General features: G+C 40.5%; 1 protein-coding gene across 1 annotated transcript in view; it reads right to left on the bottom strand.

The window, feature by feature from the left end:
- LOC126400032 (cone cGMP-specific 3',5'-cyclic phosphodiesterase subunit alpha'-like) overlaps positions 1-19,109 on the bottom strand; it is a 47,752-nt gene extending 28,643 nt beyond the window's left edge. The window contains exons 1-10 of the mRNA XM_050060442.1: positions 19,021-19,109; positions 18,206-18,429; positions 18,001-18,108; positions 16,909-17,064; positions 10,523-10,576; positions 9,913-10,057; positions 9,378-9,523; positions 8,974-9,167; positions 8,522-8,645; positions 7,251-7,322 (exon numbers count right to left, since the gene is read on the bottom strand). Coding sequence (XP_049916399.1) covers positions 7,251-7,322; positions 8,522-8,645; positions 8,974-9,167; positions 9,378-9,523; positions 9,913-10,057; positions 10,523-10,576; positions 16,909-17,064; positions 18,001-18,108; positions 18,206-18,394 — 1,188 coding nt within the window. The 5' untranslated portion in view covers positions 18,395-18,429; positions 19,021-19,109. The remainder of the gene's footprint in view (positions 1-7,250; positions 7,323-8,521; positions 8,646-8,973; positions 9,168-9,377; positions 9,524-9,912; positions 10,058-10,522; positions 10,577-16,908; positions 17,065-18,000; positions 18,109-18,205; positions 18,430-19,020) is intronic.
- Between the last annotated feature and the right edge of the window lie 483 nt (positions 19,110-19,592).

Here is a 19,592-nt window from a genome sequence, read left to right as displayed (position 1 = left end):
GACAAAATGTTTTCTACATGAATACCATCTTATTATCCTCGGGGTCAATGTGACCCCATTCAGTGTTAAACGACTCCAAAGAAGTGCTTGAAATCTTTTTTCTTTTGAGTCATATTTATTGACTTCTTCCCGAGTTAATGGGGACAACTGAGTAAACATTAAATTAAAATGATGATATATTTTCAGTGTCCTGTGTTTTGGGAGGTCAATTTGACCTCAGGCTGTTTAGCTGCATAAAATATAAGACATAAACATTCTACACTTATTTGTTTAGGTTGTTTTAGCTGATACTGAAGTTGCTATCACATGCTATTTTATAATCTTTCGGGGCTTCATCCCTGCTATAGCCATATCTCTAGTAATGTGAGAATCCCTAATATTTCTCACACCATGGGGGAGGGGAAATATGGTTCATTCGCATTACATAGGGGGAGGAACAAACATATAATGGCTTGTACTGCAGTCTTTTTGACTATTCACTTGGTGCTGTCTTCATGCTCTCTCAGCTTACCTCTAGGCAGAGGTTTTATGCCGTTGAGGTTTTGTCACAGCTCTGACAGTGACAGTGACGCACAGGAGAATGTGTCTGAGACTGAGCAGAATGTTAAGGAGGACCCTGATTATAAGGTATCCTCCTCTGATGAGAATGAGACCCATTGGGTCATTTTTGTCTCTCAACCACCAGCAGATTCTGTTCTCTCTCAGCCTCCAAGAGTGGACTGTGTACACCTTCCAGAAATGGAAAGGTATCACGGTCTCTCTCCCCACTTGAACTAATAGCTAGAAAGACCTGGATCTGACCCACTTGCTTGGTTTGACAGGAGTGTCCAAGTCAAGAGTTGAAGCAACAGCAAGCCTTCGAAAGGCTAACACTGAAATTTGCAGACACCATGTCTCTGAAGACATTTCATGTTTTCTCCTGTGTCATATGCTTCTTGACAAACTTGCAGCAATATGCAGTGTATGGGACAAGAAGGTCCAGCGATGACCTTTTCGTTACAGTCCAGCTCCACATATGACTGTGGATGAATCTCTGGTTGGAATTCATGTGTGCAAAGTCCAGCTATGGCTGCAATATGCCAGCCTGTTCTCATTACCAGGACGTCAGATACAGCAGCTTGGTCAGCTGCTTTCGATATCTGATTCCACAGAGGGCACCCTTAAGCATCTGTATGAGATGCACTGGGCTTTCAACTAACTCCAATATAAACTCCTCCACAGCAGTGACATGGAATATAGAGCGAAAACGTCAGAGTAGTGGTGGATGGTTCAAACAAACACACAACTTCATCCAGGAAACAGGTGTTTGTGTCCAGGTGATATACTCATTAACTCACTTGCTAAGTAAAGTTATGTAACTTACCTTATTTAAACCCAAACCATGAGGTTTTTTCTGAACTAACCAAGTAGTGTTGTTTCCTGAACCTTAAGTAGTTTTGATGACGAAACCTATGTTTCCTGTGAACACAAGGTTATTTTGAAAATACACTACGCATGTAACAAGTGAAAATTAAAACAGCATCCCTGAGTGTCCAAAACTGATGCTAGATGGGTACCTAGAGCGTCATAGTTTGAAGCATGGGGCCACTGACCAGGCTGCCCTATTTGTCTAGTTGGAAGTGAGAACGTGTCGCATATGCAGGTATACAGTGGGAACCCCCCATGGGGAAGCACCTGAAGAGCGTCAGGACATGAGATTGGTAGTAGACAGGTCAAATTGTTCACAGAATTATGATTACATGCGGTCATTTTTTGCATTGTACCCCTTGGATGAAGAACTACTGACAATGAAGCTTACAGTGAGAAAAACAAAGGGAGAGCTTCTGTATGAAGCTTAAAACACCAAAAAGATAAAATTTTAGGTCAGTCAGTGATTTTAATGATTTGTAAATTTTTTCATAGTCTCGTAAGAGGTATTTCGAATGTATAAGGGGAGGTTTATGTACAGGGGTATTTAGAGACACACAGTGCCTGACACACAAAGTAAAGTAATAACTTTACATCATTTTCTGTAGGGTTTAAATTGCTCGGTTCAAATTGACCCTGAGAAAAAAGGATGTTAGTGAATTGGAGGAGGAGGGATATGTTGTTACTCTGCAGATTAAGCTGAAAATTCATTATATAGTGAAACATCACAGAGTGTTACATCAGCTCAATGGGAAATGGAATACACTTATGGGGCCTAAGCCTTTCACTATCAAAGTACACTCAAGAGCAAAACACAAAGCCAAGACACACCAAGCTCATCAACCTTTATCTCAGCCTTCACTTTTCCACTGTGGATCATCTATAACACAAGTGCCATGAAAACTACATCTTGTAAAACTGTACATGTCGAACTGGTTTAAAAACAGGCAACACAAGCCAAGACTGGGTAACATGAAGCTCTGGTGAAAGTTCAGTCGGGAAGACTATATTTTTGCATAGGCCTGCAATTTATTTCTCATATCATCTGCCATTCGGTCCTCGCACACATGCTCACTCGCAGTTGACCTTTCGCTAGGCCCTGTCCCTTTGTGATGGTCCGACAAGCTGTCAGAGTAAGCATGGAGCCCACACTGTAACTAACTGCACTCCATGAAGAAATATTGTCATATTTTTGGAAAAATGAAACAGTGATTCCAGAGAGAAGCAGACAGAGGGGTCTACAGTATGTGTTTGAAGGATATATCCAGGATGTCAGACTGACTCAGCAGCAACAACAGGTTAAAAAGACAAAGATAGTTAGAAGCTAAAGCCGAACTATAGGCTACAGATCACAGTGTAAAAGTGAACCACCACATCACTGCTGATTGCCACACAAGACAATGAATATAAAGGGAAACTTTGCAGATATTGAACCAGCTCTGTGGCATCACAGTGCATTAAAATGTGTCAATGTCACACTGACTTTCCAACAGTTTAACAATTTCTATTTTAAATTTTATGTCAACCTATTCAGTATCAAAAAGGGTACTGCATTCAATTGAGAAAAAAAAAAAAATCAGCCGTTTTTCTGATTTAACAAGATTATCTCAGGATTATACATCTGCTAGTTTATGAGATTATCCTGCAAATTCAGTAAAGCAAGAGCAGAATTTCTTTCCCTATGAAGACTTCTTGTAATTCTGAGATACTCAATCTCGATTCAGAAAAAAACGGGCAAATATTTCAGGAAGTGAATGCTTTACACTACATAATTCAGTACATTATAGGCCCCATAAAACACTGATGTGATGAAGATTACAGAAAGGACTGTTGTGTTCAAAGGAGATACATATTTTTATTGCACACTTTTGTACAGTACAGTGCATGGCAAAACAACTTTGGAGCACATGATTAGAATAAAAAAAGACGCCTTTAAAAAAACAGATGGACAGAAGTTGGCCAAACAATGTGATTGTTGCATTTCAAAGATACACGGCCTAAAAACACCACACATTTTAAAAGATGACAGTACAGCAGTGTCTGTCAGTCTGTCTTAAGTCCATCTGGTCACATTGCCAAGACGGCAGGAATAAAAGCAACTTAACCCCCTTTCTCCTACCAAGAGGACCTTTACTAATCCCCTGCCTTAAATAGTTTAGTACAAGGAATTAACTCATGCAATCTCATTCCAGCCTCACAGGACTGCGGGCTAGAAAAGTGAAGGTGGAGGTGGAAGCGAGCTTCTCGAACAGGGAGGAATACATGGACAAACTTGGCACTGTGTGACTGTTTAACCTTCCCGATGTGGTGTGTTTAAGTTTACGCGAATCAAACTTTGTGGTTACAGTTGGAGAAAGATGTTGGTCATGGTTACAGTCACATGGTTCAGCAAGGACTGCCCAACTGTCTGCAACACACTACACAGAGCAACACTTTATAATGGAAGTAAACAGGCAACACATGGCAGACCAGTTTAGTCCACCATTATAACTGATCATTATTGTAGTTGAGAGCACAAAACAGCGTAAACAGACATATTTTTACCTCAATACTGTCAACACGGCAACAACCATTACTGTTTCAGGGTAATTTCTCTTTCAACAAACAATGCAAATATGCCTTTAATATTGACCCTGCTGAGGAAATGCTACCCCAAAACAGCAAAGGTATTGGTTACTGAAACTAGGAGTGGATGTATGGTGTAATTACAGCTTGTTTATCCAGGGAACATACTGTATTATGCAGGTTTGTAAACTTTTATACGATACAATAAGGTAGATCCAATGATGATGCAAAAAAAAAAGGCCATCATAAATTCATAACATTGTACATGAATACATTTACTGAAGGAAGATAAACGCTTTCATTATCTAAAAGTCAGTAGTTCACTTATATAAAATAAAACAACCCAAGAATAAATAATTTCATCAAACACACACAACAATAAAATTTACTAAGAGCTTCAGGCGAGGAAAAACAAGAAGCAGGAAGACCCCAGACAAACATACAGTGGGATATGATTGGATCAGTCTTTGGCCTAATGGTATTCTGAGGGCAAAAAGAACTGGAGTACATATTTTAAAACAGCCACATCATTTAACATCAAAGACTTTTGAATAGTTTTTGTGATTCAATATGCAGCACTTTAAGAATGTCCCTTAATTCACATTTACATTTTAAAAATTTACTCATAATAAGGTTTTCCAGCTGTTCTGAGGCTTCAGACCATTTGCGTATCTCCTGGAGTGAAAACAAAGCTTATAGCAGTGATTATATAAATGCTGTTTATGGGAACTGCACACACTATGCTTAGGGCACATCTATACCCCACCATTAAATGTATCAGAAATTTAAATTCAGCAATCATGACAGCAGGTGCATTCCAAACTAATCATCTTGCATGTAGCCTCGGCCACTTTGCAGTTCAAAAAAGGACAGCTCGCCCCAAATCAGCCTTCTCTTAATTACAGTGGAACCAGATGGCGTTTGGCTTGTGGGGCTGAAAGCGCCAGAAACACTACGTTTGAAAAACTCAACAGCAATGTGTCGTTCCAGAAATCATGAGCCAGTTACTCAAGATAATCAACAGACCTTGTTGTGAAACTTGTTTTATCACCATGCAGAAGGAAATGTGCATCTACTCATGGATGTGGGGCTTGAGCTCTTGACGTCGTAGGATGTCAACATTAATGGCGTCCTCCTCCTTTGAGCAGTAACCATGGATGTATAAAGTAAACTGGATACAGCGTTAGAGGCGGGGCTCCGTTCACTCCTATGAAAGTTGCTCAGTGGCACATGAAACCAAAACACTGCCCGTAGAGCAGGTGCATTGGAGACTTCCATTGGCCAAGCTGGCTACTTTCAGTTTAGTGCTCTGCTAACTTAAACAGGGATAAAATGATTCTGTTATGCAGCTCTTCTAAACTTTTTGAAATGTTCGACTGAATGGATCAAATCTCGATATTGAAATAAGTCATTTTGCGGGGGTTGTGACGCTCCACAAAATGTATTCACACACCGATTTACAAATGTCTCCTTCGCCATGTAAGTCAATGGAAAAGTCTATTTTTTGGGGGGCCACATGGCATCACGTGACGCTGACATTTCACTTTGGCCACTACGAAAATTAGCTTAGAATCCCAACGCACTTCCTTGGGGCCTGGCTGTAACGTTAGCTAGCTCAGTGGTGCTAGGTGAGCTACCAGTAGATGCACACTTCCTTCTACGCAGTGATATGGTTGCTGGTGTAGTTCGGCACAAAGAAAATAATTCCTAAATGAAAGTGCTCACAACAAGGTCTGTGGATTATCTTGAGTAACCAGGGCATGATTCTAGAAAGAGACACTGCTGTTTTTTTAGGTATTTTTTGGGCACTTTGAGCACCACAAACCGAGTCCATCTAGTTCCATTATGTTTGAGAGATAAGGGAGACATCTCTATGGCCGATATCTCAACATTTGGTAACTCGCACCAAAACAATCTAAACTGATAAATAGCATTACAGGTAAGAGACAAATATGTATTTTGATTTGGCTGAACTGTCCCTTTAACTGCAGCTTTTGGAAGTTAAATCAAAGAATGGGTTGTTTAAAGATGTAAGCAGCCTCCCAGTTAAGTCTTTCAACTATCTACTCACCTTTGTTGCTCATAGGAGTGACTGTGGAGTCAGTGTATGACAAACGTTTAAAATATACTGCAGGGGTTTACGTTTCTTGAATGGATCTTTTGATCTAGTCCAATGGTTCCCAACCTCTCTGGCTTGTGACCCATTTGAAATGAGGCAATGCCTATTTGACACCCATTGTCCCAGACTGCATGTCCATATGACCAGGTTAACCAAAATGTGAGTTTTATTCCCTTTTTATTTGTAATGATTTCCGAGGCCTGGAGAGGCAAAGAAAAAATAAAAGCATGTGTTCTATGTATAGAAGCTTTACTATCTTGCTTCCCCCTTGGGTGAGGACGGGTCCTGACACTAAGGCTGGGAATTGATCTGCCCTCTCCTCTAGCCTCTAGGCAAGGCAGTAATCAATGTGTGCCAGGAGCTCCCTGTGGCGGCTGGTGGGATAGTGGGCCCGACACTTTGGGCACTCCAGGAAGCTCTCGTCCAGGAGGTTGGTGACTTTGGAAGGAGATGTAGGACAGTGAGGGTCAGTGATAGTCAGATGCTCAAATTCAAAGCTGTTGTAGTTGCTGGGCTCTGAGAAACGGGTGTTTGGCTGTTTCTGAAAGGGAAAACATTATGTTTATTGAGCAGCTTCTTTGCTGCAGAGTAATATAAAAAGAGTATACTTGACTTTCATAGAAGAAGTATTTTACATTTAATTGCAATTAAGATACTACTAAAGTTTTGACATAAGTCTTTCTAGACTGAGGTTGTACTTCTGAAAGATATAGCAATGAACATGTGGTTATGATATCCACTAAAACTTACAGCAGACTCCAGTTTAGTAATCTGATCCCGGGCCTTGCGAAGCTCCTTCAGCACCTTATGTAACTGGTGCTGCATGCTCTGACGATCAATCTTTTCATTCTCAAAGTCCTTGGCAGAGAGTTGGATCTTAGGAGGGGGAGGAAATATATGAGGAGGAGAGAGAGCCAAGAACTCATTGTACTTGAATTGCACAAGTGGGATCAGTATGGATTTATATAAACAGTTACATTTCTATGTGCTACATACTACATAATGTGCCTGAGCTGATGGATTTTCCACTCATAACCGGGCGGTGAGCGTTCAAATTGTCTAAGCGGTTATTGCTGACCTCGTCGTTTGTTTTCGACAATTTGAAACAGATTTGCGGTTGTGTGAATTGCTGGGCCGTTTATCTGTAATTTACAGTTACCTGTTGCTCCAGAGCTGCAATCCTCCTCTGTTCTTCATGTTGGCTCAGAAGAGACTTCTGCAGCATATTCACCTGTAAAGGCCAAATGATTGGTAAAATCCAACATTTAAATCCCTTTTCCATTCAAGAGGACCAGTGTGCAGGATTCAGGGGCATCTATTGGCAGACATGGTATATAATATTCATAACAACTTTGGTTAGCACAGAATGAGCCAATTATATCAACATATGGAGCAAGTTCGATATGTTTCTACAGTAGCCCAGAACGGACAAATCAATTCAAGGCTCTAGATAGGGCTATCTGCATTTCACATCGGCTACTGCAGTTCTACGCTTGACACATGGGAGAAGTTTACGTTCTGCAGACTCACCACTAGATGCCACCAAATCCTACACACTGGACCTTTAAAATCTGGGTTGACATTTTATTTAAATATTCTCAGACAGTCCCACCAGGATTTTGCGATGTCGTGATCACAACAATTAACACAAATTCAGCCAGTCCCCGTGAATTCTGCGTGTCCAATCCAATCACCAAAACTTTACCGCGAGTCTGACTATTTAAAATCAGTAAAATCTTATTTAATTGTGGAGCTGCGTACAGCTTATTGATTCACTCGGCCCATCTCTCTGTCTCCGTTTATCATGAGATTATCTGCTGTGGAAGCGGAACTCTGTGCCTGGGACAGTCACACAAAAACAGTTACCGGGCTAGCTGTTAGCATCACAAAGCTAACCCAACGATTATTAATGGGTTAAACACCAGAGTCTAGCTGTTTCAGTGTCACCATGAGAACAAACGCTTGGTGTCTGATGTTAACTGCTGCTGCAGGGCTTCGGCCCGAGCAAGTTGTGACGAGTTGTGATGAAATCATGTTGTGCTATGTTAGCTCGCGCTAACCAGGCAGAGAGAGAAGGAGGAGAGGTGCTCAGGGAGACCGTCGAACGGCATCAACAGCTGATCGGCGGTGATCAATCGCTCCCAACCCCCCACCACAACAAATAAATTCTAATTCTGTTGGAAACACTGAATGCTCATAATTATACGCTCCGTTTCCGAGCAATCATCACAACTATTTTTGAAATTTTCACTTGCCCCTGCATTGTCATTGCAAAAAAAATGCTTGTAACATCACATAACTCATCAATCGATTTTTTAATTTTTTTTTTTTAAAAAGGGCTGTGAAATCAGACATTCAACATTCCCAAAACAGCCTGCGAAATCCTGGAGGGACGGTCTCATAAATATCTACTGAAAGTGAACGTGTTACCTGCAGCAGAAGCTCAGCAGATCTCTTCCTCTCCTCCTCCAATCTGATGTCCATGTTCTCCAGTTCCATTCTCATCCTGTCTGACCGCTCAGACAACACCTTTCTCTCCTCAGACACTTCATGTCTGGATGTGATGTTAATGTAATCCACATAAATATTAATATTATTCTTGTTCACTTTTACAGTACTTAAAAAATATTAGTTTGAAACCCATTTACTGCTGTTATTGTTGTTAGTACATTCATAAAGGGTTCATAAAAACCAACTGAGAATTTAAGACAGTAATACTGATAAAAGAAGTGGTATTTTTAAGATAAACGTCGCAATTAATCTGCAGTCTGGCCTTTTCTAATCACAGGCTTTTGTAGTTTCTTTGTACCACTCAGACGTACTGTTTAAAGAAACTGTGACACCAGGTCGACTTGATTTCTACAAGAGCAGGCTTGTTTTACCTGTTGCTGAGTCGCTCCGCCTGCAGCTGCATCTTTACATCCTTCGACTCTTTGCTCTTCTCTTCATACTTCCTCAGTAAAGATGTCAGATCGCTGCACTTGTCGTCGTACCTCCTCTGCAGTGCTGACATCTCATCCTGGAGCCTGGTGACCAGCTCCTTCTGAGACAGCAGCTCGGCCTGAGCCTTTACGGTCTGCGGAGCCGTAGAAAAACAAATTAATTACAAAAATGCCCGAATCCAAGGAATGTAGAAATTTAATAGGGTTGGTGCAGTTGAATGCAGATTCGGTGCTAATTGAACTTCTGAACGGACTGAATGTCAATGAAACTGCACACAGTTTGACAGGGAGACTGCGGCACAAGCCACAAAATTAGACAGTGAGTGAAATCCTGTAGCGTTTACCTGTTCCCTCTGCACACTGAGCTCCTGTTGGCTGCTGGTGAGCTGATCTTTTTGCCTCTCCAGGTCTTTCTGTACCCCCAACAGCAACTGATCATAGTGGCTCTTTAGCTGAGCGTCCTTTTCTGGACCTGCTGAGGTGCCAGGAGCTGAGATAAGAAGTGATAGTTAGATATAAGATATTCATTGCAGCAGAAATGTAAAATTTCTTGCTTTAAGCAGCGTCTGTGTGAAAGACTTACAGAAAGTTTTGCTATTTAATTGTCAAGGCTGTTGTTCATATTTTTAATTCCAGGATTATTTAATTTATTTAATCTTTTCTCATCTCATTTTCACACTCAAAGCCTGTTGTGTTTAATAAGAAATACTAATGAATGAATCAAACTGCATAATTTCACCTTTCCATCTTCCATACTGTCTGTATCACAGCATAGCAACAAGTGTTCCTTTTAATTACTTGAACATTTCGTGTACTTAGCATATGAATGTAGTGACTGAAATGAGGATGTGAGAGGCAGCTAATTCAATTGCTCCTCACCATCTGAAGTGGCCTCTTGTTTGGTTTGCTGCTGCTTCGCCTCGGCCAGCTGCTGCTCCAGCTCCAGCGTGCGGGCGAGGACGGACTGAACGTAGGCCTCTCTCTGCTGGTCGTACGTCAGCCACTGCTGATTCTTCTCAAGAGCCTGGTGGTGAGATGCACATTGCAGGACACTGATAAAATGTAGTCTGTGCATTTACACAGTAGAGCTGCTCAATTCAAGGGCATGGAAAAACTGGACTCGTTTGCTGTATTTTTTATTGTAAATGTCAGGGGCATGAGTTTGGTTTTTCCATCAAAACTACTAAGTGAATAGAAAAGATTTTTCCATCCAAAAACGCAGTACCCAGCGTGCCCTTTGTTGATAGCATCTATTGATATTGACATAAAAGCCGGTTCTAGACACTGAATGATGAACTTCAGAGGATCATTTCATTCCCCTGGCCCTGAACAGAGTAATAGAATGAAATACTTCAATTATACGGCCGATGGCTGAGATATTTCAGTTACAAAGCTATAGCACAAAAGCATTTTTCAATAGTGAGAAAGTATGTAGTTAAATTACAAACAGGCACGTACAAACACACAGTAAATCATTCACTGCACTCACGTCTCTCAGTTGATCTTGTACCAATGCCACGTCTGCAGGAGGTACCTGTCCATTCTGCAGAGACATAAACACATTTTAGAAAATAAAAACAAGTCTGATAAACACAATATTGGCTTCGAAACTTCTATCTGATCTAGCCGTCACAAAATAAATGTATATTTACACTGGTTTCAAAATTAAACAGACAGAATTTAATTTGGATTGGCATGAATTAGCAAGTCCTAATAAGCAGAACTCTGTGTCATGCACCAGAAAACAGTTCCCTGCTGTCTGCCACTGTCATTTCTGTTACAGTGCTGTCACTGAGGTGCCTTTGAAAAGTAATTTAAGTTCAAGTTAAATTTAAAAGAACTGAGGGTTTTCTGTCCAATATTCCACAACACAGCGAGGGACTTGTTTGACATCAATCCAAGATAAATTAGTTGTTCTTAAAGAAAATGCTTTTTGTTCATGATGTTATGTTTGTCATCAGTTTTCTTAGCAAAATCTCAACAGACCCTTCAAACAGGAGGTTTACCACAGGCTTTAAATCACTTGTAGGCTCTCCAGTACGGCTGGAAATCACTGGTTTCATCACAGTATTATATTGTATTGATTTTCTGAACAACGAAACAATATTTGCTGATATCACAAAGTCTGCCACGATACGATTCAATTCGATATATTGTCTTTTTCATAGTTGCTTGTTAGTGACTACATTCTCATGCACACTAATATTTCACCATTATGGCCCTTGTAGTGTAAGAGTTAATCCCTAATCAAGTAGAAGTGTTATACTGCATAAGTTGATTAAGAAACAAAAGCCACATAACCATCATATAACCATGTTTTATGTATAAGGTCTTATAAAATCGATTGAAATGCATTTATATGTGTTAAAGCATTGTTATACATGTTAAGAAACACACAATACAGAGATATGAGCTGACATTGTATCCACACTAAAGAACACACATATAACCTATCATGTTCTGTATAATGATAACACACACACACACACACACACACACACACATTCACGTTTGTATTACCTGATGCACATTTAAAAGTTTATATTGCATAAGAGCACAAAGGACTGCATAAAAAAGTCCCTAAGATTCACATGTTTTTTAAAAAATAAAGTGAAAGCAACTCTAAAGCTAAGGGTGGAAGATTTGGGAAATTCCAGGCTCAAAACGAAAGTGATACACCATTAAAAACGGGCCTGTTCATGATTGGACAAAAAGAAAAAGATTGCCACCAATAGCTTTGGATTGGAGTGGGATGGATTAGCAGAAGAAGGTGGAGACTCTACCCAGTCTCCACCAGCATAAAAGCAGACGCGCTGAAAGTGAGTTTTCAGTCCAGCTCCGGGGCTTGACTCGTTGAGTTGTATGTGTTGAAGCTTGTGAACACATTAAACTCGATTGCATCGGACTCTGCCTGTCTCCAGTGTTTCTTTGAGTATTAAGTAGCTGACTCCAAGGTACCAGATCGACATCAGAGGACAACCGAGAAGCAACGTTGAGGACAAGGTCGGGAGCCTACAGGCCCAATTCCAGGCACCAATTTTTGCCTCTACACCCTGTGTCCATATTTGAGGACATCACATTTTGGGTTTACTGGACCTTATACTTCATTCTGCTTACTTTAGACCTGTTGTCCTCGTTCGTGGACACTTTTTTGTGCCATTTAGTGCTGGCAAAACCACAATACACTAATCCATGTAAAAACAAGATGGCAGCCATCTCTGCCAGGTCAGTCTGCGGCTGATCCCAACACAAAAGTGGACAAGGTCCAACACCTGATGAGATTTTATGGTTGAAACTTGTTTATCTATGATTAAAAACATTTGAAGTTTAATATGCCATACAAACTTTACCAAATTAAGCAACGGTAACAAGCTACGACGTTGTTAATTAGAAAATACTAGTTTAAAGATGTCAAGACTTTATTATCGTCTCGTTTGAGGACATTGGGACTTTATTATCACTGACAATGTTTAGTTTTTTATACTAATCAGGTCCTACTGATCTAAAATAGCTGGGAGAAATTGAAAGTGCATACCAAACAACAGTTTAGGTATCGGGAGGATATTCAGATTTTGATACAGGTAATGTAAACAGCATATTCTGTTCGGATATTCCGAATTGGGCCTGATTCCAATCAAAGCATTTTCTGATTAGGACGTGGAATATGCCAATATTAGTCAGGTTTTAGAGGCACTTTGGACATGTATACAGTACATTCAGAGTATGCGTCTTAACTGGGGCTTTTACCGCAGTTTGTAAGATATGGCCACTTGTGTGTTTACGGTCAGCACCTGTACGTTGTCATGGATACGTTGCTCACAAACCAAGGCTTGGATAGCATGCTCAAAAGAAGGCCCACATTTCTGGTTGGAAGCAGAAACACACCTACTTTTAAACACTATGAAAGCCCTGGATATTAGCAGGTTTTTGGATATGTGTAAATATTGCAACGCCAATCTTTCCAAGACAATGGTTAAAGGAATGAAAGAAGAAGGCTGTGTTTGTACGGTTGAACAACCCTGCCAATGGTGGAAGACTTAGAGCAAATTTGCACAAGTGGCTCCAGCCGTTTCACTTTGACATGAAAAACGAAATGTTAGCACACGTTAATTGGAGTTTGCATGGAGTTTCCAATATTAGTGGAACTTAGAAGAAAATTTTTTTTTCAGAATAATGGCAAAAACTGGAATATTTTGCACATGTACAACTAATCATTATTTACCTAGCGCTTGGCTGCTAGCACTGTTTGAATGCTTCGGAAAGAGGAGCATATGGACAAAATTGGTGACAGAGAAGTGCCATGGGAATTTCACAATAAAGGCCTATCTTAAGGATGACATTATGAATCGATGTATTCACTTTGCATTGATGATATTGGTTCATTAATCACTGAATCAATATATCGATCCAGAGAGATGTATCGTTACACCCCTACTTGACAGCTTCAATGATTACTTAGCTTTGTTTTTAATAATGCAAGTAATAACACTGGAGCAAATGATGCTTCTACACACTACTTGTTCCAGAGACTTGACCCTACGACTAAGGGCACAAACCCTTGAGCCAATTCCTCGACATGCATCCCTAGAAGACTACCTATCATCTCATAATTCTGTCAACCTGACCCTGAGGTCTCCATGTCTGATCCCACCCAAAGTGTAATCTTAAGGAAACCCTTTCAGAACAGTAGGCATCAACAATTATCTCTGTTGTTGAGCTTGTCAACTTTTTCTAGATGGGTTTAAACGTACGTCCCATAAGCTAAGCCAACTAACAGCTTTTGCGAGTCCAAGAACGTGGGGAAGGTTGAGGTCAGGGTCTGTCGGTCAGATTATGTCTAGTAATGCGAAAGGAACTAAGCTAAGGGCTTGGGAACTTCCTGGAACTTTACCAGACAGACATAGCGATAAGGAGATGTATCTACAGCGGGACCCGAAAGACACCGATATCACAAGGAACTATGTGTTTACAAGTATCACCTATTCCTATCTATTTGTATACATACTCTGCATTTTAATACCTTCCAACCTTGAATCTAAAGCAGAGACATAAAAACTAAAGCAGGTGTTATGCAAACAATATGAGAGAACATTTAGATTCAAAGACAGTATTTCCAGCATTCTGGTGACCTTTATGAGAAACAAAAACAAGGAACTTTAAAAAACTGCATCTTATTTTTGTAAAAACTCCCCTCGTCTTTCTTCACACCCTTCTTTTCTTTTAGTCACAACTGAGACAACAATGTAGCTATACGGTCTACAATTCTAGGTAACACTGTTATGATTAGAAACATCAATGATGAACGGGCCTAGCGGTGTACAGTATGCACAGTTACAACAGGAGCCTTTAATAGGCTGCGGCAGCTAACGTTCCTACATAAAAGCACGTCTTTATCCGTGTAAACAATACATGCTTTATGCTGGCTGATGCACAGAGACTCCTTCACCCCAGCTGATTCTGAAGTTTGATTAAGATGGAAGACAATCAGGAGACATTATGCTGAGGGAAAGCTCCTGGAAAAACTGGCTGAGACTCAGGAAAATTAGGTGGGGTTTTTTTTCACCTCTTGAAATTAAATATGAATTAGGCTGAATTAAGCTTCACTTTGGGCCCCAAAAGCCCCAAAGTATGTGATCTCTGAGTGTTCAGCTATCCGAATTCCTCAGGTTTTTACTTGTGATTTTGCCACCTCTCCAGAAACCAAGGAGAATCCTGATGACCGCTCTGTACATGTGTTGTGAGGGCCTGCTGTGCTCAAGGCATCAAAGGGCTGACTGCAAATCAGTGCTGCCTTTTGATACAGACGGAGAGCCTACAATTGTGAGGGAGTGCCAACCACTATACATCCCATATTTATCTATATTCCATCATATCTATACAATCCCACTGACAAAGGGTCCCTTTTATCTCTCACAACTGATGTCCTGTTGAACAGATATTGATGGCTACAGGAGTACCAAAGAATAGTGTATTTACCTTTACAGTGTGTCATTTGTGCCACGTATTTGTTGCACCTTTAGCTTCCACTACAACAAATTCTCCAGAGACAGGATAATGTCAATGTCAGAGGAAAACAATCAGAGGTCACACAGTGCCACCCAGTGGACAAAGGAACAACTGCACTGGCATTTTCCAAAACAAGTCTCTCGTCATGCAGTACACTCATTTGAAAATCTGTTTCTGTTGAAATGTACATTAAACCTAATGACATCAAGGTGATATATTTGTTAGGTGTACAAGCTACTGATCAAAACAGGTGACATGATTTTTCAAAAAACCTGACTGAAGGCAAATGTCACATCCTCTCGGTTGTTTCAAAAACACTGTTACAGGAGTTTTGTACACAGTCTTCTATATGCCAATGTCTTAGCTAGTCTTTGTAAGCATGCGTAGTTGCCGTTTTTTACGTTCATTCCTAGTATACATTAACATAATTCTTGGCTTGTTTTAGAGCTTTACATTTATATTGTGTGTTTGTGTTCCATGTTGTCTGTCTGCCTGTCTGTCTTGGCCAGGACACTCTTGAAAAGAGACTTTTAATCTCAAGAGGTTTTTCTGGTTAAATAAATAAATACAAGACACATTTTAAAGTCAACTACATTATTAGAAGGGTGCTGAAATGATAATCAGTTATGTGAAAAAGGAGGCCACATTAATGCCAGTGCCACTGAAGCCTTTCCCAGCTGACATTGGGTGAGAGGGAGGGTACACCATTGACAGGTCACCAGACTATCACAGGGCTGACACATAGAGACAGACAACCATTCACACTCACATTCACACCTACGGGCAATTTAGAGTCACCAATTAACCTGCATGTCTTTGGACTGTGGGAGGAAGCCGGAGTACATGGAGAAAACCCACGCTGACACTGGGAAAGCCCCCCACCTCTTGCTGTGAGATGACAATGCTAACCACGGCAGCACCGTGCCGCCTCATTACTGATAATTTATCAAAAATCGTATTGTGTGATCATTATGTGCAAGCACCAACCCCTCAATGCCATCGCAATACTGATATCAACCTATTTGGTCACAAATATTGACAGTGTTCACGAGTAAGGATTGCCCCGGGCAAGTAAAATGCCATGTCGGGCTAGTAAATCTGGCAATGTACTTGCCTGATTGCGCAACAGGTACAAAAATTAAGTAGACACATCACTGATGATGGAAGTAGCAAAGGAGTGAGCAATCTCACTTTAATCTCTGTTGAGAGTTGCACTTGCGCAGCACCAATTGGGCACTTGCGAGAAAATGGCAGCCATTAAAGAAAATGTACGAGCTAAAGAGCAACAAGCATTTTAATTATCAGGGAAACAGCAGTTTAGTTGGGTAGTATGAGAGGATGTGGGCAAAAGTCAACTATGAACTGTGCAGTTTGCTGCAAGTTTGATAGCAAGGCAGATAAAATGTTTCTTTAAGGACAATAAAGTTTGGTCCTTGTTGTGATTTGGTAACTGCTAATAAATGAAACAATATGTGGAGGGGGAAGTTAAAATGTACTTCAGGCAAGTAGATTTCTGACCCACTTGTCCGACTGGGCACATAAAAAAAAAACCATTAACACTGAACTCAGTGTGAAATTTGATTTTCTCCATATTGCCCAGCCCTAATTAATATTTGTTTTGATACTGTGCATCTGTTTAATTTTGGATACTGTATATTTGTTTATTGTACATAGTGTTCTTTATCCATTGTCCCTTGTGATATCTTCTATCCTTTGTTCTTATACTCTTGTTATTCATATTTTTCAGCATTTATACCTTGTGTTTTATTGTTAAACGACATTCAGAGTGTGAGGCAAAGGAAGAACTTCATTCACAATAAATGCCATAACTTGTAAAGGTTTGAGTATAGAGGCCACAAGTCAACCTACCATGGACTGTGTTTCCAGGGACTGACAGCGAGCAGAAACAGTGGCCAGCTGGTTTTTCAAGTTCCCTGTCTCCTGTGACAAATTCTGGAACAACGCGTCCCTTTGCTCTGCCTCCTTCCTCCGCTGCTCCAGCTGGGCCTGCAGTGATGCTACCACCTGAAGAACACAACACCATGAACAAACAACACCTTGACGAGCCTCCACAGCAGCCACGTTAACCTGATTTTTTTTTTTTCCTCCTTAAAACCTTTGTTTATGCAGAAGCAGTTCACTGGGGATACTTGCTGTTCTCCAAGCAATTATCTGCTTCACACAAATGGCATTACATGGCTGGCAGTGCGCTGGCATTGCCCACTGAGCAGCTCTGGTTTTAGCACTTTGGTTGATGAAAGTTAATGAGGAAGAGGCAAGTGCGATTAAATCACATTACATATTCAAGATGTCTGGGAAAACAAATAGCTGATATTCCATTTACCAGCATGTTATTTCCAAGTTTTAGCCTCATGGCACTCTGACTAGCCTAAATTAGAAAACGATTTTGGCAACAATAGAAGAGATTTCACACGGATAAGCAACAACCTCAAACAAACAGCATCAGTTTCTCCAACAGTGTCACAAAGACACACTCACAACAGTGAAAGAAAGTTGGGTTTATAAATATCAAGTGAACAGCATACACACCATGTGTTAGTATGCAGTTTTTGCTGGCTGTCTAAACGTCACTTAGCTGAGCTGCTGTCAAAACGGGATAGAAGCTATTTCCCCCCCAACTGCTTTTTATGGCAGCTCAGTGGGGATCTAGTATGATTTTTTTTCCCCCTTTCTGACAGTTGTCTGCTGCCAGCAATACATATGCCACCAATACAATGCCAAAAGTGCAACAAATCTTCACAAGCTGAGGAGTACTCTCAAAGACACAGCTGTGGGTATATTGCCTCAACCTGGGCAGAGAAATGCTGCCTCAGTATGTCCGAACCTGTCTTTCTGTGTGACCATGTTGACAGAGGGCTTCCAGCTGGATCTACACCAGTCTGCCGTAAATTTGATTTTTGTAGCCATATATTTCTGCAGAAATGTGTCATGTATACACACCTCTCCTCCTTTAGCTGACAGCTGCTGTCTCATTGTTTCTAGTTCCTGTTCTTTAACGAGCAACTGCTGATTGTTTCTCTCTCGCAGCGTCTCGAGGGAAAGGATCCTCTGAAATAATCAACACGAGACACCATGTATTAAAACATGAAAACAGGCACAAGACATGCTGACATCCAGACACATTTAAATCCAACACTTTCTTCACCTCCAGCAGCTTGCTTTTATCTGTGTCAGGGGGTTTGATGTGTCGCTTGGCCAGTTCATCGATCTTTCTCCTGAGGTGAGCGTTCTCCTTCCTGACTTTGTCCAGCTCCACCTCAGCTTTGGACGCAGAGCTGCTGGATTTGAAACCCAACCTGCTGACGATGGTCTCTTTGGCACCTTTGGATGTCATGGCTGCTTTGTTGGGTGTTGAGGAAGTAACCTGAACTTCAAAGAAAAGCAAGACATCACATAGATTTGTGTTTCTTGTGTAAAATTCACCTGATAAATTGTGACAGAAATCATTTAGACAGTAAATAATCAAACTTAAGTGAAAGCTCAAAACACTAAACCCTTATGAAACATCCCATATCAAGTATAAAACTGCTGCCATGCAGACAAACTATTATATATTTGTATTAAAATTAAATTATGCAAAAGGATTTACAGCTTACAAGTGTAAATCGACTAAAAAATGAACAAATTTGTCTCTAAAATATTCACAATTTCAATGTTTCCAGTAAATTAGCTAAACGTCAGGCATTTACATTTATCTACAGGCTTATTTCATAGTAATTTATACTCATATTATGACGTAATTAAGTGTAAATTCCAAATAAACACACAGTAAACCGATACTACGTAGTAAAACTGACATTTCCTGTTCATTAGCTTACACACACCGTCGCACCTGTCATTAGTCCAAAGCTTTTCATAAACTACCGTTAAACCGTTTTAATTGCAAACCAGCCATTTTAAACCAATACAACGATAGCAAATATTCTCGGCAGAGTTTGAAACAAAATATTTTACACTCACAGATAAAATAAAGTGAAGATATCCTCCGTAAAACAGCCTGTTTGTGACAACAACAAGACCGTTTTCTAACCAAACGCTTTCGTTTCCTGAAGTTTGAATTGCAGCGCGTTGACGTCATATCCGTGATGTGGAAATGGGGGTGCGAATGTTTGCATTACGCGGCGTGTCTCGATTAGGACATGTTGGGCGGTGCAGTGTGGGAAATATAGCGATTTTTATAATTCTTTGTTCATATAATTTACAATGCTATCAATCTACACTATTTCCGTTCAATTTACGTAGCGTTTACACTCAAATAAGCTAAAAATCAGGCTTTTCAGCGCTTTGGCAACTGATACATGTTTTACACCGGACCGCCCCGTTGCTCTGGATGAAGCGAAGACACAGAGGAGACATGTATTGCCCACCCACACACTGGTTTGTCTTGTTTGAGGATCTCAGCTCTGTGAAACCTCTACAGAGTGACATTTATATAAAAATATAATGGCAGTGGGCATTGATTAAGCTGAAACCATCTTAAAGATGAAAACTTTTCCTGTGACTCAAAATACTCTTAGAATAGAGCCTGTATT

This window comes from Epinephelus moara, chromosome 13, assembly GCF_006386435.1.
Source record: "Epinephelus moara isolate mb chromosome 13, YSFRI_EMoa_1.0, whole genome shotgun sequence".
In the NCBI taxonomy this organism is placed as follows: domain Eukaryota; kingdom Metazoa; phylum Chordata; class Actinopteri; order Perciformes; family Serranidae; genus Epinephelus; species Epinephelus moara.
The sequence above is the reverse complement of the archived record's forward strand: the minus strand, read 5'-3'. Positions and strand labels throughout refer to the sequence as shown.